Genomic DNA, 26,216 nt, shown 5'->3' on the forward strand with positions numbered 1-26,216 from the left:
CAATGCTTTTGCTTTTGAAGGCGGTTAGCACAAAGCATAAAGTGTCGTTTTTGTAAAACAGGAACGGTATTCGCAAATTTTAATGCGTTAAAGGCAGAACTGTTTAGCGCTTTCGAAAAAGTAGCTACATGCAACAATCTGTTGGATTAAGATAAATTTTTAAGTTATGGTATCTTTCAAGTTATGATATAAAAATAAGGTCATTTAAGTACAATGATGAAATTGCAGGTTTTCTAAATGTATTGCACATGTCTTGAAACACGAGTCATGTTCTCAAAACAATGACACTTCGTTGTAGAAATACAGTCAGTTTTTCCCTCCATGTGCCAGGTCTTGAAGAGAAACCAGCTGGTTTACACAGCTGCACACGGTATTTTTTTTAACAATTCTGACTAAAGATGAAGTATCAGCATGTGCAGGTGGGGCTTCTTCACACTATTAGTATTGTCATTTCTAATAATACTGCAGGAATGGAGAGCTGGCGAGGCCTGAGGTCCCAAAGATCATCAGCATATAAGACAATGTAAGTTTCCATCTCTCTGCTCTCATTGCGTTGTTTGTGACATCATCACATCATATGACCCTCATATGCAGACGGTTTTTTACCATACTCCCCATTCTTGAATCCCATTGAGGAATTCTTCTCCGCCTGGCCATGGAAGGTCTGTGACCACCATCCACATGGTCACATGTCTTTGCTGGATGCTATGAACGCAATCTGTCTGGCAGTCACAGTGGAGTATTGTCGAGGTTGACTCTGTCATGCGGGAAGATTCCTCCCACGCTAAATTACATGAGAAAATATAAGGTGCTACGATGAAAGTATGTGGCCTGACAAACAAACAAATGAACAAAAGATCTGCTCTCCTTTATGTATTTGTTCTCAAAGAGAATCTCACTGGATGTCTCATTATTTTGCTTTGAGAGTCAAGCATTTTTCATTCAAAATGTTATTTTTGACAAAACGTAGTTGAATTCTGAGGGTGGTTAAACTGACAAACATTTCATTAAATGTGTGTGCATGAAAAACGGAAATAAAGCTAACAAAAGGGCTGCTTGGCAGTGTTTCATTATTTGTCTGGCCACAAACTTCATCTATATGACAAATATTTTCCCTGGCCAGGCAGTGTGGAAAATACCACTTTGTCCGCTGGATCCACACCTGGCAGACCTCAGCGCTGATATCATCACAGGCTACTTCCACAGCCTGAGGGAGTGCAGCCCACATAGAAATGGCAGTTGTAGACTTTCCAATGCCATACAGAGAATTTACTCAGTACCTTTTAGTTAATGAGAATATGGAGGGAGGGACCACCATTGTGACATATGTGGTTTTTCCTCAGAACTATTCATGTTTGCATGCATTGCAATGGAATCACATGTAGTTCCACATGACAAAGTTACTCCGAAGTTTTATTTCTAAGTCAACCTTTTTGAAATTGACTCTGGATATTACCGAATATTTTGTCTTGAATGATCTGCTTGTGGCTTCCCCGCGAATAACATGGTTTTCATACAGTGTTGTTCATACAGTGTTGCCAAACTCCGGTTGGCAGTCTTCTGTCAGCATACGTCCTCAGCCACCATTGTGCAGTGTGGCTTTGTATCAGTGCTTAACACCATAATGCTAATGATAACACCATGCAATGCTAATTTAATACGTGTGATATTATCCTAATACAGGCCCCCAGTTTCCACCAATATATATTTTTTTTGCAATTGCTAATTCAGTTTTTTTAAACAGTGGGCAAAGATATATAAAGCAGAACATCTTTACTCAACATCCCAAAGTTATTGGCAGAACTTCTTAATGATTTTTTACGCTACACTGTCCTTCAGAGTAAACAATATTCGCTTCATATTTTTTCCCCATAAACATTCCCAAAAAAATTGATGATGTTGCATCACATGTCTTGTACATGTGTGCACTTCCTGTGCTATTGTATGTTTGCACTCCCTGTAATGGACATTGTAGCATTGTTTGTTTTCTTGGTTTCTTTTCACCTTGTGTTTTTTTTTTCTCAGTCTAGATCTGAAAGTGAAGTCACCACATTGCTTAACCACTTCCCCAATGCCCACATTAAAATGCCACATACATTGTATTCAGACATTGTATTCTTCTTGTCAGCAGAAACGGGCCTGAAAATTTCGATGCATATGTGAATCAGAACAAGTTCCTCTGTTCCTGACTCATATCCTGGATTCTTCCCCAAATGGCACATTCCTTGATTTGACTGAGCAATCCTAAGTGACTCATTGGTAGCATATTCATTTCACATCCTGAACCCACAACAAATTAGTCCAATTCAATTGCATAAGCCATTGTAATGCTGTTGGTCAATGTTTCTGCTGAGTGTACATTTGACAGTGCTGTGCTTCTTTATGATATTTACAGGCAATAATGCTTCTTCAATATGTCGCAATGTTTTATAGACAGGTGCAGGTATATAGATATAGAAAAAATGTAAATGGGGTTGAATAAACTCTGTACAGCTTTGATTTGCTGTGATGATGGAATGCCACTCTTGCAAATGGCAAACCTGTGTACATCAATGCATTGCTGTTTACACACCCTCAGCTCTCAATCTGAGATTTCACTGCTAGGTACCTAGATATTTTATATGTACATGTATGTATTGTATGTATGTCTATTATACATATGTATATATTATAATCATTTTCCTTCCCTTGTTTTAAAATCAAGAAATGTATTGCTGTCCATTAACAATGCAATAATAATCCTCTTGCAGTTGTATTGATTATGTTGTGTGTTGTATTTGAAAATCGTAGTCCATTGCAGCTGAAGAGGTCAGTGCATTTTTCATTTGCACACATGTTGCTTGGGTTTCAATGCTATGTCATACGTGTAGCGGTGTAGCAGTAGACTCCTGATTGTGATTCCAGGGTATGGGCATTGTGCGTTGTTCATTGTTCTTAAGTTGTGAAGTGCCGTGGATAAGGCAGTGTAGCATAGTGGTTAAGGAGCAGGACTCGTAACCGAAAGGTTGCCGGTTCAATCCCCGCTGGGACACTGCTGCTGTACCCTTGGGCAAGGTGCTTAACCCACAGTTGCCTCAGTAAATATCCAGCTGTATAAATGGATAACATTGTAAAGAACTGTAACCTATGTAAGTGGCTTTGGATAAAAGCGTCTGCCAAATGAATAAATGTAAATGTAAATAAGGGTGTCTGCTGTGCCAAATTAATCAAGTGATACGGCGTTTCGGATACCTCCGAAATCCAACTAAATACTGTGAGAACACAGCGCAGAAGGGTAGGGCAGGAATCAGACCTCCCTCCTTCCCTGTGATCTATGAGGCAGCCAGCAATTTTGACGGCCATGTTCTTGTCCTGCGCTTCTTCCTTGAACTTGTCTGGTGTGAGATCATTTGCAGGGAGGTAACTGTAAAGAATCCGACACTGATACTGTCGTGAAATGTATGTATTTTTAGCAAAAAGCACTGGTTGAGTGACTCTTTTTGTGGCTATCACAAAAATCTATTGAACTGACAAAGGCGTGGTGACTTGTGACTACCAGGCCCGGGATTTGCGTTCTTCCTAGACAGAGGACAGCACTAGAAAGTCCGCCATCTAATGGACATGAAAGGAACAACAGAGAAGAGCCTCTGTTGCCTGTTAAAATAACAGCAAGATCAAAAAAGACGCCAGGCATGCCACTGCTACATACATTTCCATTCAGAGCATATGCAAGGGTGGGGTTTGTTTGGCATGTCCAGCGCAAAAACATCCAGCACTCAATTAATAAGCTACCGTGGCACCTTAACTGGCACTTTAGCTGGAACACCTTCATATTTGGTGATACTATATTAAAATTTAAAAAGCACAACTTTAAAAGGGTGGTTATTTTACCAGCTGCCTGTGGCTTGTGGCATATATGTGCATATATATATATATGTGTGTGTGTGTAGGCGTGTGTATGTGTATTATATATTTATATATGTATGTATATGTGTGTAATGTATGTGTGTGGGTGTTATTTCAGTTATTTATTGCCTGGTCTGAATGCTTGACTGTGGGCAGGGTTACACTGTGGCACACCCAGGTTCCACTGTGCAAGATAAGCCTTTATTAATCTGTCCTTATTGACCTCACGCTTCTGTGTATGATCCTTTCCCTTGTAATTGAATAACAATGGAAGGAGCAGCGTCCAGCATTGTGCTCTGATCAGATCAAAGCCACCCGATTTAGCCACCTGTTGCTCTTTTGCTTTCTTTATGCACAGAGACAGCACCAGACAACTGTTGTTATTCTAACCCTTGAATCATGTTGCCTACTTATCCTTTCTACATATTCACCCAAAATATTATATTGTAAACAGATGCAATGCGATAGAAACAGGTGAGAAGTTCCCATAATTATTAATGTTTAATTGAAAAGGGCCTGTAAGGATAGAACAAATCTAAGTATTTCTAGATGTCAGATTCCTCTATTCACTGCACCTGTGCCTTCAAGTGAAGAGCTCTTAGCTGGTTCTCATTAGCTAATCTAGCCTTTCCTCAAAGGGGCTTGGTTTCTGCACCCAGGGACAGTGGAGACTGGGGGTGAGGGCTCCCTGCCATGAGGTGAGGTCACCAAACAGCTGGGGAGGGAGGAAGGGGAGGGGAAGGGGAGGTCCTGAGCAGCAGGGGGTAGGAAAGGGAAAGTTGCAGGCGAGATTGACTGGGTAGTTTGACAGGGAGCCGTGGCATTTGAGTGTGTGCGTGCATGCTGTAGCTGTGAGCAGTGTCTGCTCCCGACGGCTGGCCAGCGTCCCAGGGCAGAAAGACAGAGAAAGAATTGGTGTGAGAGAGAGAGGAGGGGAGGAAAAAGCAAAGTAGACTAGAGTTGGAATAAGGACAGGAGGGAAGGAACGGTGAAGAAAGAAGACGAGCCCTTCTGAGAGGGGAACAGTGCTGGGTGTGGAATTCGGGTGACCTCAGTGCTCGGTTTTGCTCGCAAGCGGAGCGTGATTTTGAACTCGCTGAAGTGTTGACAACCATGGCGGATTCGAGCGTGAAGCTGGATCGCGTGCCCCTAACGGAGGCGTCCGACGACGACGACGAGATGGCGCTGGTGTCGGCGGTGGCAGCAGTGGCAGAGGACGACGAGGAGGAGGAAGAGGCGGCAGCGGAGGTGGCGGTGGCAGGGACGGCGAAGAAGAGCGAGGCGCAGATGCACGGGGTGATGGTGCTGGCCCTGCTGGACAAGATCATCGGCGTGGTGGACCAAATCCAGCAGACGCAGAACGGGCTGGAGGAGCGGCAGGAGGGCATGGAGCACTCGGTGGTCGGCATCCGGGGCGAGCTCAACAAGCTCTCCAAGAACCACACCACCACCGCCAACACCGTCAACAAGATGCTGGAGAAGGTGCGCAAGGTCAGCGTCAACGTCAAGACGGTGCGCACCAGCCTGGAGAAGCAGGCCGGCCAGATCAAGCGGCTGGAGAGCAACGAGCAGGAGCTACTCAAGAGGCGCAACTTCAGGGTCATGATCTACCAGGTGAGCTACACCTGCATGGGGGATTGGGCCTGCATCAGGGTGCTGAGCCTTCCAATAATCTCACAATGTTTATGAAGTTCCTAAGCAAGATCATAAAAATGTTTCTTATACTGGGGGCTCCAGTGGTTGGCTTTTCACTGCAGCTCCTGTGAGGACCAATAATGCACTGTCACTTTACCTAATAATAATCATTTTACCTAGGATGCCATTAATCACTGGCTGAAATGCTAGGCTGATGCTGGTCCTCTTTGTGGTAATCATGTCTACTAGGTGTTCATCTCCTTTGGGCAAGGGTTCAATGGGGTGTTGACAGATTTTGCCAGAGAGATGGGTTCTTCAGATGCAGTGTGAAAAATATTATATAAGCACAGTCTTGCATGTCTGCTAATGATTTTGAATACAGCATATACAGAGTAGTAAAAAAAACGCTTGATTTACTGAGAGGTGCATAATATCGGATCTCATGTAATTAAGCCAGCAACTTGAAAGTGATATTTTAATGACAGTAAACTGGCTCGCAGGATGTAGGCAAAAAGCAGAGACATCCTTTTATCTCTGATCCAAGTCCAATCCATCAAACACTAGATATGAACATAATTCCTCAAACTGAAAATAGTATTGCTGATTTTGTGCATTATTGTTTATATTACGAAAGGACCAGCCTGTATCATTGCTTGTACCCATGCATAATGTCAAAGCAGATTACACACATAATATTTGCGTGTGTGTATGTGTGTGTCTGTCCTTGCTCTTGGGTGACTATGTGTCAGTCTAAGGATCTTAAACGCATTGATCACATATTAAGCATGGTGAAGGCTTCATGAGGGAGCCATGTTCTGATTACTTTGATCTCCATGGAGACCTATATCCAAAATGTTTTGGATCTTTAACATTGTACCGTTGGGAGATACAGATGGAAAACAATCCTAAACTATCAAAGAGGGAGCTAACAGAGTGGAAAGTTTGCGAAGAAGCTTTGTAGTTGCAGCTCACTAGCATTTTTAGCGCAGCATGCTGAAATGTCTAACAGCTTGTGGCTTGTGTGATGGTGCGAGATACTCAGAATTTCCAACCTGGCTTTCTGAGCCACGCTCCCTACAGTGTGGGGATTGGCTGCATAGCCAGTGTTGCTCTGCAACCCCCACTGACCACGCACTTTCTCTCTCTGTTTAAAGACAGATTACGTAACATGCTACCAACACTTTTTTGGCTGAGCATTCTTGTAGGTTGCTTTTTCCACTGTTTATTTCAAATGTGAAACACAATGGCAATTTTGTGTCTGTATTTGCTGTCTACAGAGGTCTTCATGGGAAACAAGTGAATAGAGTCCGGTGTCATTCTTGGCTTGTATTATAGAAGGGTGGCCACTTATGAAGCTCATGTTCAGAGGAAAAGAAAGTCATGGATTATGCTAAAGGCTTCAAGCAGGAATCGAACTCACTGTGTATATCTGGATTTAACTGTTAAATTGTCTCAGGAAGCAAGGTCGCAAGATTCATTCGAAGGACAATGTCACTTATATGTCTTTTTGTCTCTTGTAATCCAAGCTCAAAAAATGCTAAAACTGCTGTCAATGAGCCACTTAGTTCTCTGACATTAAACTGTATGACTTTTCCCATCAGTGACTTCAATTTGTAATCATTCCCTCTGTACTGTTGGACATAATGATTCTGCTGAAAGCTGATTCTTTCTGGAAGCTTTTCAAAAGATGTATGACACATTTTGAGTGTCTTGTATTAGTGACAGTGAAGGGTGGGTGGAGGAGGGGGGCGAAACCACAGCAGAATTTTGGTGACTGAATGAATACTCCAATGACACAGAGGCCCAGAGAGTCTGTGTGAGTGTCTGGCTGCGACTGCCATGGTGCGTCAAGCCTGTTCAGGTGCTCTATTTTTTGCCAAAGACTGCTATGGTGTCGGGTTAAATGACACTGGTGGAGGACCAGCCAGTGACTGCCACTGTTCAGATCAGCGCTGGCTCTGAGTCAGGTTTTGTCATGTCGGCGCCCTGTTCTCACGGCTGGTGCTGGAGGGCCCGTCGACAGGCCCCGTTTCAGCAAACACGGGGACGGGCTGGCTTTGAAACCGGGGCGATCGTCAGGTTTTCAACTCAGAAGTGGGTCACAGCGCATGCAGAGGATGGCAGTGCGGACTCCTGCTTTTACCACAGGTGCTTTCGCATTATGTTTTACGATAGGCGCCCTAAGAATTGTCGCGTGCTTTCAGATCACGTGCGGCGGGGAGAGGCTTTGACAGTGGTGTTTTATAATTAAGCTCGGATGACTTTAAGAACACACGATCCCGCCACGACTCTGCGAAAAAAAAACGGCAGCCCAGGCGCTTTGAGGGAGGGGGCCTTGCCCCCTCTGCAGACAGCTGAAACGCTGGCTTCTCACGGGAGTGAAAACATGAGATTGTGGCGTGGAATTCCATCAGTCAGCCTCAGCGCGCTCTGCGAGGTGTTCTGTCAGTGTGAGACCGTCACCCCGAAAGTTTTGGGAATAGATGGGTCTTTTCCCATTTTCCGCCTGCTTCAGCCTGTCTTCCCCTGACCCGCGAGCGTGAATGAGTTTTCGAGTTGCTCAATGGGGCTGAGAAGAGCGCGGCACACCAGCCCCCTTCCCCCTCCCCCCCTCACTTCGAGCAGAGTCTGCCACCACGCCACGAGGTTGCTGACCACTGCACCGCCACGCGCTGGCGAGGTGTCAGGGGCGGTGACAGCCTCTGACTCAATCAGCTGGGACCTCTGTCTCAGTTACAGCATTCAGTCTGGTCAGAGAGGGCTGGGCGTCTGACCTATTTACTGTACCTGTGTGGAGTGTGCCAGGGAGGGAGCTGTCCAGCTGGGGGCAAATGTGTCGTTTCAACCACGTACTTCTCTGGCCAGACTCCATCTGCTGAAAGATCAGGTGGGGTGTGGTAGCGAGAAGCATGGGACCTGCTTGCGAGGGAGTGCTAAGAGGGCGTTAGCCTCCATCCCTGGGCAGGAATTTGGCAGCTCGCTGATGGGAACAGAGGCTCCCTGGCCTGTGGGCAGAGGGGTGTGGGCTTTTCGAGGGACAGCAGCACAGAGTTAGCTCTCTGATTCATACCCTTGGCATCTCCCCTCTCCTCACTCCCACCCGACTACCATCGCTCCCCATATCTCCCCTCCTTATTAACACTTTGGCATTACCACCACCCCCTCACTCCCACTGTCCTGCTATACTACCCCTCACCACCCCCTCACCTTCACTGTCTCACCACCGGCCCCAAACTCCCACTGTCCCACTACACCCCCTAACACCACCCCCTAACTCCCACTGCCCCACTACACCCCCTAATACCACCCCCTAACTCCCACTGCCCCACTACACCCACCCACTGTCAACTCTCCCCCCCCCCCACCCACACACTCTCACTGCCTCACTACACCAACCCACTGTCAACCCCCCCACTCTTACTGCCCCACTACACCCCCCTAACACCACTCCCTAACTCCCACTGCCCTACTACACCCGTGTAACACCAGCCCCTCACTCCCACTGTCCCACCACAATCCCCACTTCCACCATCCTACCACAAACTTTTACTATCACTTCTCTTTCTTGCACTCTCCTACAGTACCTCCCCTACCACCTTCACCTCAGTCCCCTTCCTCTACTAGATCCTCCTACCACCACCCCCCATCACTCACACTCTGCTAGCCCCCCCCCCACCCCCCAGCACACCCCTTCCCTCACTTGGATCAAGGCCCACTGTGTGACAGATTAAACATATCACTGTTGCATGTCAGCATGTCAGCATCTTTGTAGCACACTGGCCAAGGAATTCAGCTCCTGTTCCTCTCACTCATAGATGATAGTTGCTCTCCTGTGGGTATCGAGTTATCAGTAAATAACTTACTTATGCGATACAAATAGCAGAACCAACCCTAGGACAAGCTTTACATTCAGCGGTGTAACATTTCAAAAGTGTGTGTTAGGGAGCATATTCAGCAAACATGTTAAAATGCATGTGTGAAGGTTCAGGCACCTTCTGCAAAAAAGTAGGGTTGAAGGTATTGTATTTTCTGTTGTATTTGCTATTCTATTCACTGTCCGTCTTCCATGCCCACAAGTAGCCTGAATTATTACAGATCACAGAACATAATGGGAAACTCCATAACTCTTGGTACAGTCACTTGCTCTGCTGTATGTCATCTCTCTGTGAACCATAAATAGAAGAATCACAAAAATACCTCAAGAGTAAGAATTCTTTTCAGAGCCAGCTTAATCAAGGGCGTGTGCCGGAGTCCCTCTCATGGCAAACATGCAAGACTCTGCTCTGACACAGAACACTGTGTTGTGAGAAAGTGTTCATCCAAGGCATGGAGGGAAAAATGGAAAATAAAGCAGGACAGTCAATCGTCAGGCAATCGTCAAATTGCCTAAGAGAAAACGTCTAGGATAGTCCGTATTAATGAGGCCCACTCCTGCGGCTTCAACCACAAGATATTTGTTCTGGAGTGAGCTGTAACGTGCTGATTTTACAGACCACAGGCCAGACCACAACTACTTTGTGATGCAGCACCCTGCCTTTTTGAAGCAATCAATCAATTCCATCTAGTTTTGCTTCATGGGCTTTTATTGAAGAAATGAATGCTGGTGGTTCTGTGAGCACCAATTAATCATTTTGATACCATTAAAAAAAATCAATTCTCAGCCATAGCAAGATAGATAAAACATGGCACATGTCAGGAATGCATGTTGTATTATTTGGGTTCCATTCCTTTAACCAATATAGGCAGCGCTATGGTGTGGTAGTGTAGTGGTGGAGTGGTAAGGACCAGACCTTGTGACCCAAAGGTTGCTGGGTAAACAGCAGATATGGGCGAAATGCTGCTGTTGTACCCTCTATTCAGATTCTTAATCTGAAGTGCCTCAGGAAATATCCAGCTGTGTAAATGGATGTTGTCTGTTTTTATAATGTTCCTCAACAACTCTGATTGAAAAGGTGCTGCCAGAGCTGTCTTACATGGCAAATACAGATTAAAATATCTCAGTTTAACTCAGAATTGATACATGCACATTGATGGCAGGGTGTGTTAGGAAAGCTGTATATGGTCACAGCACTACTTTTTAACTCCAGTTATATTTTTGCATACTTGAAAACTGTACAAGAATGTCTTATATACTGTGAGGGGGTGGGTAGGCTCCGATCAGGTTAGAGCATTTGATGCATGCTAACTGTTTATTTTTGGGGTGGGATTAGGTGGATGTTCCCGTCAGACCTTGCACCAGCCAGTCAACACAAGTGTGTTCCCCGCTCGCCCACGTGTGTGTGCGTGTCGCTGTGCCGCTAAAAATAACCCTCCGCCCTCGCTGCCATGCCAGTCGCTGCTCCAGCGGGGCTGAAAGCGGATACCTGGCTATCCCCAGTGGATAGCGCAGCTCAGAGTCCGTGTCCAGTCCCTGCGTGGGAGTGTGGATGGCAGGTTGGTCAGGTCCTGTGGCCGTACAGCAGGATCGTGCAGCTATTTCAGCATCCAGCGCAGCTTGTTTACTCCACTGTCAGAGGGCATTAAAATAGCACCCCCCCCCCCCCCCCCCCCCGTTTGTATTACTAATGGCACGCTCCAGCTCCTCCTGGTGTAAATTTCCACTGCGTGGTGTGCAGACGCTGCTTTGAGAAATGCATACGGTGGGGAGCCCTGCCTTGTGCCATTTTGCCTATTGGTGTAGCTAACCCAATCCCCATCAACCACCAGTGGAAACCAGGCTTCCATCCTAGAATTCAGTTGAAGTGAAATGGATATGTACCCTTATGCCCAGTGACAGTGTCCTCTCCGGAAGCCGGGGGATACCATTGTGAATTGCTCCCGTCCACGTTTATGCTCAGTGACTCTGACTCGCTGCGCAGGCAGACCCAGTGAGGGTGGCAAAGCCCACAAAGCCTTTTAGTGGCATAAAAAAGTGGAATTGCGCGTTCATTATAAATACATCTGGAACAGGGTCAGGAATGGTGGTCGTATCGTGTTTCATTGAGGTGGGCTGAATTTAGCCGTCTGTGGCAGGGATTGATTGAGTGTGCATCGAGAGTCAGCGCGCCTGCACATATCTTTGTATTTATAAAGTGTCTGCCTTGCAGTTCCAGGTGCAACGGGGCAACCGTAGGTGCTGCGTGAGCTTCACTCAGACAGGGGGCTGACAGCAGTGAGCCTCTGCACTCAGAGGATGTGGTCGTCTGCGTAGGCTGACGGTACACTTTGCAGCTGCGTTTGTCAAGCCCTCCTCTCCAAGGTCATTTTAATCCAAGAGGAAAATGCATCACCTGTAATAGCATTTTTGTGAAATAGAATATAAACAGGCAGTGGCTCATTCTAGATTCATGTGTGAAGGTGCTGATGCGGTGCAATGGTCCATGATCACACTGTGGGTGATCAGTTGCCATCGATGATAACATCCTTTAATGTGTACTGAATGCTGGGTATTCATTCAAGGCCCCTGTTCCCCGCACAGGCTAAGCCCTACAGAGTTAGACATCACGCATACATTTACATCTGGGCTGCGCTGTTAGCCAGCAATGACCAGGAAACCTCAGCAGCAAGACATAATTGGCTGTGGGTGAGTTTATGTCTGTCAGGGTTCCTCACCACACCACTCTTCGGCACCCTCTAGTGACTCATCAAGCTCCTATGAGGTACTCAGTGAGAGGTGACTGATGTCCAACTGACTTTCACTCTCCCGTAGTGCATTCTGGGACTTGTAGTGAGGTAAATATCTGTATGCTGCCAGCAAGCTTATCAGGGAACCATATTCACCTATGCGAGTGTAGAGGGGGCTGCAGTGAGTTGGGCTTAATGCGTAATTTGGATGCATTTGCATTTGGATGCATTTGCATTTGGAATGGCAAAATCAGGTGAAAAAGGGGGGAAAGAGGTTCGTACCACTGAAAAGATTATCAGAACGGTTTTGATGTAAAATATGTTATTGAAGATGGGTGTTGAGTTGTTTTGATAAGACTTCGATAAGACTTAACGTATCGATTGTCACAAGTGATTAAATCCCAAAGTCAGACAGGAACCAGTTGCACAATTAATTGGTGTTAAAAAGACTTATGCATTACTTAACTAATACCCATGCAAAAGAATACACTTGCTTCACACAGGAAAGAGGTGGAATTCCATTAGAACTTCACAAACCACGATCACGAGAATCTCCTGTGGGGATACACTCCAGGGTACATATATGTATATCTGTATTAATCACAGGTGCATGTTAAAAAAGACATTTAATGCAGATACCAGATGACCCATGACTGCACACGAGTAGGCTCTTGAGAGTCTGAAAAGTCAAATCAGACAACCCAGACACCCATGGGGCTGCAAATATTACCTCCTTTCCTTTTAGAAAGTCTAACACGGCGGCACCATAGCAACACAGAGTGTGATCCAAGCTTGGTTCATTTCTGTGTGATTTATGTAAATTTTATTCAGGATGTATCCCAAATAGACATACACATACAACATTTGGCTGATATCATAACAGCTTTTATTGCTGATAAACAAATTTAGTTGAATTTGGGCATATCTGTATATGAACAATTTGATGCAACCCACTATGGCCATCCAACTCTCATTTACATTCAGCCATTGCTTCTGATGAATGGAGTCATCTGAGTTATAAATGGAAGACTACACTGGGTGGAGATTATATTGCATTTGGGGTGATTTCTCTGCTAAGTGGATTCAAAAGAAAGCTGCCATTGCTATGCAGCACAGCTAGGGAGCTAGTGCTGGCCTAGGATCTAAGCACATCTCAATACTTTAGAGATGTGTCCTCTCATCTCTTCCTCACTTCCTCAGTGAGGCCCATCAAGGAGAGGAGGAAGAGATGTGAGAAGAAAATAAAGGTATTTAACATTGTGAGGGGAATGTAATGTCTTGTATTGACTGTAGATGGCATTTACTAGGAGTCCTTTTCCTCTTCAATTCAAGTGTATATTTTAGCATGAAATATTTTGAATGGGTTCATTTGTCTATGTTGCTGGCAGAATGTTTCATCCACAAAATGGAATTTTTGTATTAAAAGCCAATTCATGGAGCTTTTAAGGAAGCTTTCAAATACTACATCACCTCCCCACAAAACATTCAGAGAGAAAAATTCATTTTGTGCATGCAGTTGTGGTCTAAATTTATTTGTATTGTGATTCGTCTTTGTACTCTGCTTGTATGTTGTATACATGAATCCTGGAAAAACTCTTCTGCATGAGGATACATGGATACATCCTCAGTTAGAGGAGACAGTCAAGGGAACAGTCCTTCCCTCATATATTGTCAATGTAAGTGGAACCATCCTTAAGGAGGGAAGAAGTTATCAATTTCTGGATTATGGAGGTTGAGCAGGTGTAGGACAGTATCTGGCACTTTTTGGATGCAGCCTCTTAATGTCTTAATTTCTCTGCTCTCCAATATGGCACCTTGGCACAGGAAAAGGTATCCCTTCAACCTTCTTTAATCTTAGATGAGAGTCACTTACTCTGTTCATTGCGGTCTGCACCCTGCGGCCAAAACAGTAAGCCCGTGATTCATGGGCGGCCACTCCCCAGGGAAGGCCTGGCATAGCGTAACTCTACCCGCCACTCCCTCCCGGGCAGACTCAATCTTGGATTAAAGCGGAAAAGCATCTTGAAATATGAGCCACAAGAGTGTACTAGAGTCAATCCCATGATATCAGAATATACAATGTTATATATATTGCAGGGAAATTGTACAAATGCTATAATACATTTATTACAGCACACATTTACTATATTTGCTAAACATAAACAGTATTAACTTGGTATATTTTTATAGTCAGGGAGTGATGAGGATATCACTTGACGGATTTATGGAATATGCAAAGTCCTTTCCATGCTAAAGCATGATTTAGTACATTAAGGTATGAGCTGCAATAGTAAATAATGGATGTCAGCGTTTTCTTGTGAATAGCTAGTTACAAATATTCCATTTATGACATCTGACATATTTCCAGTGACGTGTTTTGGCAGCTAACATTCCCTTCCATAAAGCATGAATGAACAGATATTGTGGTGGTCTTTGTACATACTGACTGCGGTCATCCATGAGCCCATTGAAGAATGACTGAAGAGAGCAAAAGCCAGCTGGTATCAGCAGCTGCCTCTAGGTCTGTGGCAGTCCTGCGTCCCTCCTTCTGGGGCACAGTGCCCGGGGCAGCAGAGGGCCATTGTGAAAACAAAGCCGTCCTGACTGGACAAGCCGCTAGGGTGACTCTTCACAACTGTTCCTTTCATCACTGAAGCCCACAGGGCTGGATGGGGGGCACAGTGGCTCCATATCTGAGCTTCAACAACTGTGAACTATACTGCGGAAACTGCTAGGAGATGAACAGTAACAGTAAGTGGGAGTGTGAGGAAGCTGGCCAATGCTTCTTACAAAACAACGTAACAAGAGGAACAAACTTACAAAAAAAATCAAACAATTTATTTTAGAATACAAGCAAAGAAACTCAGCTTTGGACACAAGCAACCACAAGCCGCTCACAAATGTGTGCCTGCAGCAGACATACACACACCTGTATTAAATGCACTTTTTATTAGGAAGGTGCGGCCAATTAACCAATGGCTGGCTTCACATGCACATTGGACAATTACATTAACGTGAAACAATTAAGAATTTATATGTTTTGATGCAATTGATTTATAGGTTTTGCAATATACAATCTGCTATGCGCACGTTTTAACTGGACTGAAAACAAAAGGGCTCTCAAACATTTAACAATTTAATAATTAACACAACCTAACAATGGACAACGTTCAGTTTCCAGAGGAAGTGAAGGCCCTCCTTCATAATGAGGCACACTCTTAAAAGTGGTGTCAAAGTGTATAAACTTAATTAAATGTATATTATATTATTATTACAAATTAAATTCAGCATACGTTTAAGCTATGTAATTTTTTGGAAGTTTTACTATTTGCAATTGGTACGACAATTTACTAAATTTTTTCAACTATGAAAATGTAACTTTCTGTATCACAGATTTTTTTTTAAACAAAGGAAGTGATAATGTGAAAGCTGTGCATGTTTGTTAAATGTAATAACTTGAAACTGTGAAAGAGAGAAAGAAAGAGAGGAAGGAGAAGCCTAAGAGGATGGGGGGCATTGTCTGGCAGATGGCTTTGTGGGTGAAAGAGAGTGTCTTCACAGTCACTGTCTTCATGGTCTGTCCTCGGAGAGGGGGATGGATGTTTAGTTTGTTGTAGCAACGGATCTCTTGTTTAAAATAACCCACCAAGGGTGAGTCAGAGCAAGAACATTCAAGCTTTCTCAAGAATCCGTTAATGAAACCAAAGCGTTATCTTACAATCAAACATTGCATTTAAGCTCCTTGAAAAGAGTCAAGCTCTAGCGTTGGATTAACCAATAAGAAGGGCTGAGGTGCATGGCGTCTCTGTATACTGTTTACTAAGAGCTCTCCATTTTTCCACGATAACAATGTATTGTGAGGTAGCAGTTGTGCAGTAGTTGCATTTTATGTGAGTGTATGTCTGTTGAGAGTGTTGTGCGGTTTGTAAAGCCACTGATGCACAGATGCAGTCAGAGGCACAGCATAAAAAGCACACCTTACTACAACTTCGTTCTGACCAGATTGAGATTTACTGCACACTGAGAATGGACTATTATGGCTGGGCTGACAGTAACGACAGGCTACATTTGCTTAGTGTTAATTAATGCATATTTACAAACCTCTCTCATGAAGCCCATCAACAATTTGACATTGAACACGCAGCTCAGCAGACATAATGGATGCTTTCTTTCCTTGGTTTCCCCCTCGACGCAGCATTTCCTCACTCCCTTATTTAGTGTGCATATGTCTCGGACTCTGACAGATGTTGAGTGGTCTGGAGCACTCGTGTGCACTGTACTGTAAACTCGTCTCCCACTGCCAGCTGTTCCATTAGCAGTAACTCACACTCTGCCTGACAGAGAGAGAGAGGGAGGTAGGAGCACTGATACTGTGTCTGCATGAGCCTTATGCAGCATTTTCCACGGCCAAGGGAGCTCTCCACTGGCAGACGGACCTGCCTTAATGGAGTTTACTTTTCCCCATATTTTAGCGTAAACACCTGTAGGTTTGAGCACAGTGTACTTTAAATACAAATGAACAAGCAGAAATAAAAAAGTACTCACTCTATGATTCACACGGAAAGGGTGAAGCACCTCCAGCACTGTATGCAGAGCCCAAAATTCAACTGAAAACAACCTTTTTTGATCAAAACTGCCTTCCTTGTTGAATCTTAGACTGATGTTCACAAGCGTCACAGAATTTGTAAGGGGGAAAGTAACTACTTTTTTTTCTAGTTCCAGGCTCACATTTGAACACCCGCTAGGCTCTGATCGACTTCAGTCTCACCTAGTGTGCAGTGTTTCCATTAGCCTTTCACACCTCAAGCGCAGACGCTGAGAAACAAGAGGAAGGTAGTAACAGAATGCTATGGCCAATACTGACCACTGTGGCTCTAGCTAAAAATCAGAAGCATTCTACATTTCCCTTTGGCTACTGAGCTACCCTCTGGAGCAGCTATCTTTGGCCCACTGTCATGTCACTTTTGAACCATGTGCAGTTTTAGTGGTATTTATGGAGGCCGAGGCTGTGGCACAGTGGGGGCTATTTTTACCTTGTTATGTCAGAATGTAGATGCTGTGGCCCCACGGGAAACCAACTGTAGAGCATTCCCTTGTCCACTGATACACAGTGTGTCAATTGTGAATTGGGAATGAGTGGCAATCTGGGAATCCTGATCTCTGTCAGGTGACCCACCTGCACAGAGAAGTTTTATACCCACAGGAAAATGTGTGTTGTGATGGGGTAGCTGTATGACTATTTTGGAATAGTGCAGTGCAAACAATGCATAATCAGACAATCATAGACTGCAATCACCTATTTCAAAACACATTTTCCTGTTTCCTTACATAAAAAAAAAATCTGACAATAGAAAAACAACATACAAGATCATTTTTTCCAAAGGAAACTGTCTTTTAGTGGCTCTTACACGTTATTTCATGACATTTTTTTCTTTAAGAGGACAGATTATTTAAGAATAACTATGTTTTGTTGTGTTGCAACAATGCAACAATGATTTTTGTGCATATTGTGCAAATAATGTAGCAGCTGGTGCAGTTGCTTGGCTATGGAGGGAGGCGACTGATTTGAGACCTGTTCCAATAAACAGACAGACTGGGCTGACAGCACAAGAATAGCTTATGAAGAAGCACATGTAAATCACAGCCTCCCCACCTCGCTCTTTCCCAGTTTGCTCTGCTCTTGTATTTGAAGACCCTGTGAGAGAGCAGCCAGGCCAGGTGGGTTGTGCGGCCATTCAAATGGCTGCAAGACGTGGAGCCACGTTCATTTTGAGGCCGTTGCCCCGCCCTGCTGGGCCCAAATACCGCGGCACCGGCACCTTATTTTGCGATGGCTGTTGCCTGGGCGATGGGGGCGTTGTGTGTATCTGTTGCCGTGGAGGAGAATGCAGCAGTGGCGCGTTGCCAGGGAGCCCCACTGGAATTCGGAGTTGAGAAAGGGAGGTGAGCCTGAAATAAACCTGGGCAGCGACACACAGCAGCACCACATAAGGAAAAGCAGCCTGTTTTACGATGAGTTCCACTGGGCAGCACTGGGATGGGCGCGGTGTGGGCGAAAAGGGCGCCGCAATTACTGAGGTGGAGGATCTCCGAAAACTCCAAACATGGGACTTCTTACATTCTGTGACAGGTGATGGTCAGACAAACCCTAACACTGGCACTGTCCAAACCAGAGATTCCAGTCATAATTATTCTTATGCGGCTAATTCAGGACATGGCTTGTCAAATTTGGCAAGCAGTTTCTGCGGGGACCTTTCAAACAGTTTGTCTGTGTGTATTATCATGTGTGTAGTGTCAGTAACAGTAAACTGTATTCTAAGGAGACAGATTTGTTGCAGGAAAGTTACAGCTGCAGCCATTTTATAATATACAGTCATTCAAAGCAGGCAGTTTTTACTGAAGTGGTTGTGGTATAGTATGGTGATCAGTGACAGAATAGTGTTTAATCCAAGATTTGAAACCACAAGCTGAGGTCCAGACTTCAGTGTTCTAAGCACTTCATCCCACAGCTCCTCAGAACGACCGTGTTAAATGCTGACAAGGGGCCTAGCATGGCATTTCCTTGATGATGCTATATATGTGCTAACATTGCCACAATTTCAGAGTAACATGGTGAGAAGGGATTTCTTGTGGATGTGGTGAAGTGTCTTTTTGCTGCTGCTGTTCCCCACCCTCACTTTTCGTATTCCAGACAGGAAAGCTTCTCTCCCCTGGTTTGCTGGGGTCTGTGTCCAATGCAGCAGTTTAAGGAAAAGTATGTTTTTTTTTCTTATTTTCGCTCCCAGAGATACTGGGTCAGTCTGCTCCCCACCAGTTTTCTGATGGTCCATAGCCTTACACCATGCATTATTTCTTCACAGAACAACCCCCAAATCAACCTGCAGCTCAGCTGAAATGCTGAGACATCTTGTGTCATTACCTGTGCTGCAGTGGGACTGGATGCTATGGCAACCCACCAGAGAGAGGATGTTATTGTGCTGAGTGTGGCCTGGCCCCTTCTTATCTCACTAGTGTATAGGTTGACGTGACGGATGTCTGTCTGACCACCAGGCCAGACCACAGAGGGGTGGTGGGTGGAGGTTTGGGTGCTAAGTGCTGTGCATGGAGAAAAAGAGTCTCTCTCAGTATCGTGTGTGATCGTAGCTGATGGCATCTGCCTGCACTTAGGATGTAGGTGGCAAGCTGTCAGGTGGGTTGTTTGCTGCAACAGTGGTGTCATTCTGAATCTGACAAGTGCTCTCTCTCTCTACCCCCCCCCTTTCTGTCTCTCACTCTTTGTAATGCTATTTTTCCATCACTTGAGCTCAGACTGTTTCTCTCTCTCTCTTGCTATCATCTGCCTGTTCTGTAAATAAGAGGACTTAAGAGAGCTAAAGCTCTTGTGATCTAATATAAAGCTTTTGGTTTTGTAGAATCATCAATAGGTCAGCCCCTCTCTCTTATTCTGTTTGGTAACATTTCATAATGCATACAGCTTGCTTATGAGGCCAGCTGGAGGTATCACTTTACATTTGTTCAGAACAAAACTGGTTTGAGATGAGATTCAGATAAATACATACATAAAACATACTGTAAGAAGACATTTAATGACCATTAAACCATTCGGCCCACCTAGGTTCATCATTTTGTCTATAGTATAGGGTATCTAGAACTATGTCAAGCCATATCTCTGCTTCCACTGCATATCCTGGCACACTATTCCATGCAATTATAACTCTCTGAGAGAGTTTCATCTAGTATGCTGCCATTCTCTGCACTTTTTATGTCCTTCTTATTATGTGGTGCTCAGAACTGAGCACAGTACACCAAATGTAGCCTGGCAAAACATTATGTAACCTTAACATATCTTCCTTTGATTTGTAATAAATATTTTATGTATGCTAGCATCCCATTTCCCTTTTTGACTGCTTCAGTGTAAAGTCTAGCTCCAGATAAACTTGCGTCAACTGTCTTTCAACTTACTCTTATTCATGTTTTACACATGAATCAAACATTGCTATTGCCCACCTGTGCACCTTCTTAACAGTTATCATATTCTCCGAGTTTAGTGTCATCAGCAAATTTGACTATTTTGCTTCTAATGTCCATATGCATGTAATTGATGTAACTAAACTTATGCGGCCATGTCTAGAATGTTGCATAATTTTTTTAAACTTTGTTTATTGTATATCTGAAAGTCTGAGGGCAGTGCTCACTTTTAAAGTGCAATAAGTTTGCTTTCCCTCTTTATCATCAGCTCAAGTTCATTTACTACCATAGTAAGTGTGATGCTAGTTCCTTGCTGTAATCAAATTTCCCTCATCACCAAGACCCAATCAGATCCTTGAGGCCTAATGAATCCTCACCACTGACGATGGCTTCATTAGCAGTGATGTCCTGCGAGATGTTCAAGGCAGAACGAGCAAGTGACGTTTACTCAACAGACTTCCACTTGGACATAATTAAGTAATTGAGGGAGAGGACTTCACACAGCAGGCTAATGAGATGAATGTAAGTGGAATCCACGGGCGTAATAAGAGTGCAATTGCATGTAGAACGCGGCAGCTATTTAGTCAGACTGCAACTTGTGATGTGACAAGGCACAGGATAATAAGAGAGAAGGACATGTGAGTTACCTTTATTTTTGCCTTGCAGGTACAATAACGCTGCAATGACTCACCATATACGCCCAAAGTGGCTTTTCTTCAGAATCAGCACCAAACAGCTTTTTACCCAGAAACGGTAAATCACAATTCCTCTGTTGTATTTCAGCACTTGGGAGAGGACTCCCAAGGGGCGGCAGTAAAGCATAGTGGTTAAGGAGCAGGTCTTATATCTGAAAGGCACTGCTGCTATACCCTTGGGCAAGTAAATATCCAGCTGTATAAATGGATGACATTGTTTTAAACAAAACTGTAACTGATGTACGTCACTCTGGATAAGAGTGTCTGCTAAATGCCAGTAATGTAATGCAATAATGCATATTCAAAAACTATGCCAATGGCAAGAAAATTCCAAGAAAATGTGAGAAAAAAAAAATTATAGCATCAAAGGCATCAGATTTGACTTTACATTCTGTCTGCTGCTAACTACGATGTCCACGCCCAACAGGCCCCAACAAAACACCATCTGAGACACAAATGTGCAAATAACAATCAGGTGCTCTTAAAGCCCTCTCACAAGGTCCTGGTATCTACCTGTGGAGGTCTTTTAACCTACAAACACGGTGTTGAGGGGTAGTTAGGATGATGGATGTTATTAGGCTAAGCATACTCATGTAAATTTGTTTAGGAGCCTGGATGGTAAAAAAACTTACAGGCTTGAGGGTCTGACTAGTATCTGGCTTGTATTCTTATTAAGTTAAATGGGGAATGGTGATGGAAGCTGTATGCATAATGTAGCATAGTGGCTAAGGAGTGGAAAGGTTGCTGATTCAATTTCCCACTGGGACACTGCTGCTGTACCATCGGACAAGGTACTTAACCCACAATTGCCTCAGTAAATATCCAGCTGTACAGATGGATAACACTGTTTAAAAAAACTGTAACCAATGTAAGCTACTCTGGATGAGAGCATCTGCTAAATGCCAATAATATAATGTCTGTAGAATTTTTTCTTTGTTTTGTTTTCTTCTATTTTTGGTATTTTAGTATAATGTCCATCTGCTTGTTACATTGCAGTGTGTTGTTGATCTACCGTCTTGAGAATCTTGTTTCCCTGCTCCCCCTACCTTCACATGGACATTTGTCTATAGGCTGGGGGAAAATTCAATGTTATTTCAGAGTGCTTTTACAATGGCAAGTGAAAAAATCTTACAGAGTGGGGAAAAGAAGAGGAGGTATGATGTTGGCTGGCAGCCGATAGGTTGAGGAGTCTGGTTCTACAGACCTCGGGAATCCTCTCATGGCTGTCATGGCTGCTCACTTTTTCCCATCATATAAAGACTGACTCTTGCCAAGCGCACAGGTCATGGGGGAATCAGATATTTGCTGGCCTGTTTCCACATCAGGGGGGAAATGCTTCGAGTGATGCGATGAGCTCTAGGAAGCATGGTGACCAGTGTATCTGAAGCAAAGTCACAACTATTCTCTTTACCTCTTTACCAGTCTGATGCTTATTCTGTCCTTTCAATATAGCTGCCAACACGGGCGTATGAGTTGCTGAGTCTTGAGAACTAAATTCATACAATGAATATACGAGCAATGAATGAATTCAGAATGAATGTAAAATCCATTTACAGAGTGCCTTACCTCTCTCACCCATGGAGGGAGGGTTCAGCTAAGATTATTGAATTATTTTTAGTGAATGGCTCAGTTTTGTATGTATATGGTTTTACAGCCAATTGAAAGTACATCTGAAAACATATTAATCTACTTTGATATACTGACAGCCTCCTTTGCCTGGTGATATATGACTAACAAGGATGCTCTTAAAGATATTTTTCTAAGGTTGTCTGTCTAGATTCAACCACCTTCACTGAATGTAATGATCACACTGTGAGTTTTAGTTCTTGGTTTACGTTTTGGTTGCATTCTCGGGGTAGAGCAAGCTGTGGTTGGAGATCAGTAGTACAGTATATCTGGTATGTATAGAGGTATCTTTGCACTTCTGAACTGTACTAGGGTCTACACATTTCTAATCCAACTGTAAAGGCAGGACATATGCACACATTTACACAAATGCAGCAATATTACAGTGACTGCACTTGCAGTAATATTACAATGTTTAAATTTGTCTTTTTATACCAGTATGGTAGTCAGTATAGTACCTGGGAATGCTGCTTTGGACAATCAGATTTGTAAGTTGCCTTGGATACAGTTGTCTACCAAATGCATAAAGCAGGCATAAAACAAACATTTACATGGTACTAGCATTTCTTGGTACATTTCTTGGTACTAGCTGTCAACTTCATAAATCATCAGTGTTTGGCACAATGATACACTAAAGAGTTCTGAAAGGGTGTCGTAACATGAAAATACTCCACACTTATGTTGACTCATACTGATCTGATTAGATGATTCATTAGCGCTGTTTGTTCTCAGACCATTATCAGATTTCCTAGAAAATATTGTTCTTGCAGTTTTTGTATCATACACAGTATTGTATCAGAGTGCTGTCTTGCTTAGACTGATGCTCAACGTTAAAGAGTTCTATAATATTTTGCTTTTGGATGAACTGTAATGTGTAGATATGTCCACTAGAGGGAACTATCTACAAGAGAAGTTGTTACAGCTACTTTGGTTTTTCTCATGCGCAACACAAGAGTATGACATGGGTATTTGACATACAATACATCTCACATGCATATTTCAAATATTTGTATTTGTAAAAAATACAGATATTATATTTGTAAAAAAAAACTCAATTTCCCCAGCCTCATTCTATTAACTGAATTACTATAATGATCGCCACTGCATTTTTTTTTTTTCATTTTTATTAAATACAAAAAAATTACCATCACTTAGGCTATTACTAGAATGGTTTTGGTGATTTCATGTCAGGAAGTCAAAAAATTCAGGAAATTAGAAATCCTCCTCTGCACATGTTTACATTGACCATGACATTTGCCCAAAACAACATGTTACGAAATGTTAACATGTAGTACCTAATATATGACCTGTAGCTAATTAGAAATTTAAAAAATGCTATATAAGCAAAATTATGTTGTTCCCATAAAAGTACATTTTATTCCATAAAACGTGAGGGTCCAATTGATTTACATACCACTAGTAAGCATTCTGTGAATCCTCTTCTGGCATGGATGACACTCACAAGATGGCTCTTGATAAATAACTTTGGATCATCCCTGGAATGTCCATTTTCAGCCAAGTTGATGCATATTGGCAGAGAAAAGCGGCTATTTTGCCAACGTTTCGAAGCAGGCATTGTGTCTCATTGCTCTATAAGAACTGTAGGACCCATAGATGCAGCCCCCACCGTATTTCACAGTGGACATGGGTTTGTTGTTTGTGCTTTCAGTGAGGAAGCCTTATTTGAAAGCAAAGTACAAAGACAAAACTTGAATTTATCAAACTATATTTGAATAAGGAGTTGATGTATATCTTATGGTTAGATGATAAGTAAACTTTGCATTTTGGAAGTGTTAATCAGCTTCATGTGCACCACAGAAAAGTGGCACTTAGGTTAGGGAATAAGCCACTGTAGGGGGGTTACTTTGTTTTTTTGGTTGTTTTGCATATACAGGTCCTGGAGCCCTTGTTATGACAGAGCGTGTTTAGTACCATACTGCAATGCTTTCTATGATATATCGTCTGAGAAACACTCCCCAAATGTGTTATACTTGCATTACTTTTTATGAGTATATGAAATCATTTCTGTGGCATGGCATGGTGGAGAGGTGAACAGTGTTGCTGAAAGGTCAGATACTGAGACTCTTTTTCAGAGCAGGCTTCCCACTGCACTTGCCAAAAGCAGGACTGACCTGCTATACAGAGTTACCAAGATCTAATGGCTAAAAACCTCTTCAGTGCTGCTCAATCAAAAAACAAACACACAAATGTAACATAAAAATATTTTTGACTCATGGATGGATCCTTTTCAGTATTTTTCTCTGATGCTATTTCCCTTTCTCCCTTTCTGTGTTTATAGGAGGAAGGGAAGCCACCCAAAGCAACTGTGTCCAAGTCGACAAAAGGCTCAGGGAAAGTGGCAGAGGGTGAGGAGGGCGAGGGGGGGCCAGAGGTGAAGGAGGAGGCAGGGGAGGGTGACGAGGCTCACCCTGGCGTCTCCTCCGACGAGGAGGTGGAGATCGAGGAGATCATTGAGGAGTCACGGGCTGAGCGCATCAAGCGTAGCGGCCGGCAGCAGATGGACAGCATCAAAAAGGCCTTCTCCAAGGAGAAGATGGAGAAGACCAAGCAGAAGACCAAGGAGAACCTGGAGAAAACCCGCCTGAGGACGCGCGAGAACCTGGAGAAGACCAGGCACAACCTGGAGAAGAAGATGGGCAAGCTGGGTAACCGCATGGCCGTCAAACCCGAGCAGAAGGAGAAGATGAAGTCCTCGCGGGAGAAGGTGAAGAAGTCCTTCACGCCCGACCACACCGTCTACGCCCGCTCCAAGACGTCCGTCTACAAGGTGCCGCCCTTCACTTTCCACGTGAAGAAGGTCCGGGAGGGCGAGGAGGAGGTGCAGCCCGCGGAGCCCGTGGAGGTGGCTGGGGAGAAGCCCGTGGAAGAGGCTATGGAAGAGGCCATGGAGGAAGCTGTGGAGAGGGCGGAGCAGCTGAGTGAGGATGGCCCGGAGGTGCAGGCCCTGCTGAAGCTGTCCGAGGACTCAGAGCTGGTGCTGGTGGATCTGGATCACGAGAAGGATAGTAAATAATGTGGGCCCGGGGAAGACCAGTGCAAACAGAGCAGAGAGAACAGAACTGAGATGACACTGCGTGAATAACGGACATGCACAGGCTATGGGGGATGCATTTGGCCTCAGTATCTCTAAAGTTTAGTTTTTATTTTGTAGTCTGTCTTTAGTTGTTTCTTTTTTTTTGCGCCATCTTTAATACCATAACCATTGTAACTGTTTCAAAATCCAAAGTCTAACTTTCACTTCCCCTAGTCCAGTGAAAGAGAAAGGAGGGTTGTCTACCTTATTGTTTATTTTTTATCTGTTTTGTTTGAAAATACTTTCATCTTATGGACTACTTTGCTTATATTGACCGTTTCATTGCGTTTGTATTTCAGTATGGGGAATGGAATTACTCCTGTTATGAAGGCAATTCTGTACGTATTTTCTGACCAGCCTCACATTTAAATACTGCAAGGAATCAAACAGTTAACTGCTATTAATAAATATGCCTTATGTGGTGGCTCTGGTTGGAGGTGTGATGTCATGTGGTATGTTTCAGTTGAATGATGCCAGGAGGAACAAACAGGGGGAAATGGACAGATGTTAGTTGTATAACTGACTAATAAGGGTTATTGGCATGTACAGTGTAAGAGCGGTGTAAGTTGTGAATAAACAGACATTTGCTATGACAGTGACTTTTTCTTGATTTCAAAGTGTTTACAAGCTGATCTAAGTGTTTTACAAAATGTTGAGCTATTTTATTTCGGAAGTTTGTGTCATTGTGAAAATTGTTTTGCCATTGTTGG

The 26,216-nt window shown here is 43.7% G+C and overlaps 1 protein-coding gene across 1 annotated transcript; it reads left to right on the forward strand.

Moving 5' to 3' along the window:
- Nucleotides 1–4,695: 4,695 nt before the first annotated feature.
- LOC118794760 (caveolae-associated protein 1-like) lies at nucleotides 4,696–26,216 on the forward strand. The gene is made up of 2 exons (XM_036553023.1): nucleotides 4,696–5,499; nucleotides 24,712–26,216. The coding sequence occupies exons 1-2, from the start codon at nucleotides 4,999–5,001 to the stop codon at nucleotides 25,444–25,446; spliced, it is 1,236 nt and encodes a 411-aa protein (XP_036408916.1). The 5' UTR covers nucleotides 4,696–4,998; the 3' UTR covers nucleotides 25,447–26,216.

Source organism: Megalops cyprinoides, chromosome 19 (genome assembly GCF_013368585.1).
Source record: "Megalops cyprinoides isolate fMegCyp1 chromosome 19, fMegCyp1.pri, whole genome shotgun sequence".
Classification (NCBI taxonomy): Eukaryota; Metazoa; Chordata; class Actinopteri; order Elopiformes; family Megalopidae; genus Megalops; species Megalops cyprinoides.

Excerpts from the sequence above, each read along its gene's own strand:
- LOC118794760 (XM_036553023.1), top strand. The coding sequence starts at position 4,999 with ATGGCGGATTCGAGCGTGAAGCTGGATCGCGTGCCCCTAACGGAGGCG. Across the intron at positions 5,500-24,711 it reads TCAGGGTCATGATCTACCAG|GAGGAAGGGAAGCCACCCAA; the intron begins GTGAGCTACACC and ends CTGTGTTTATAG.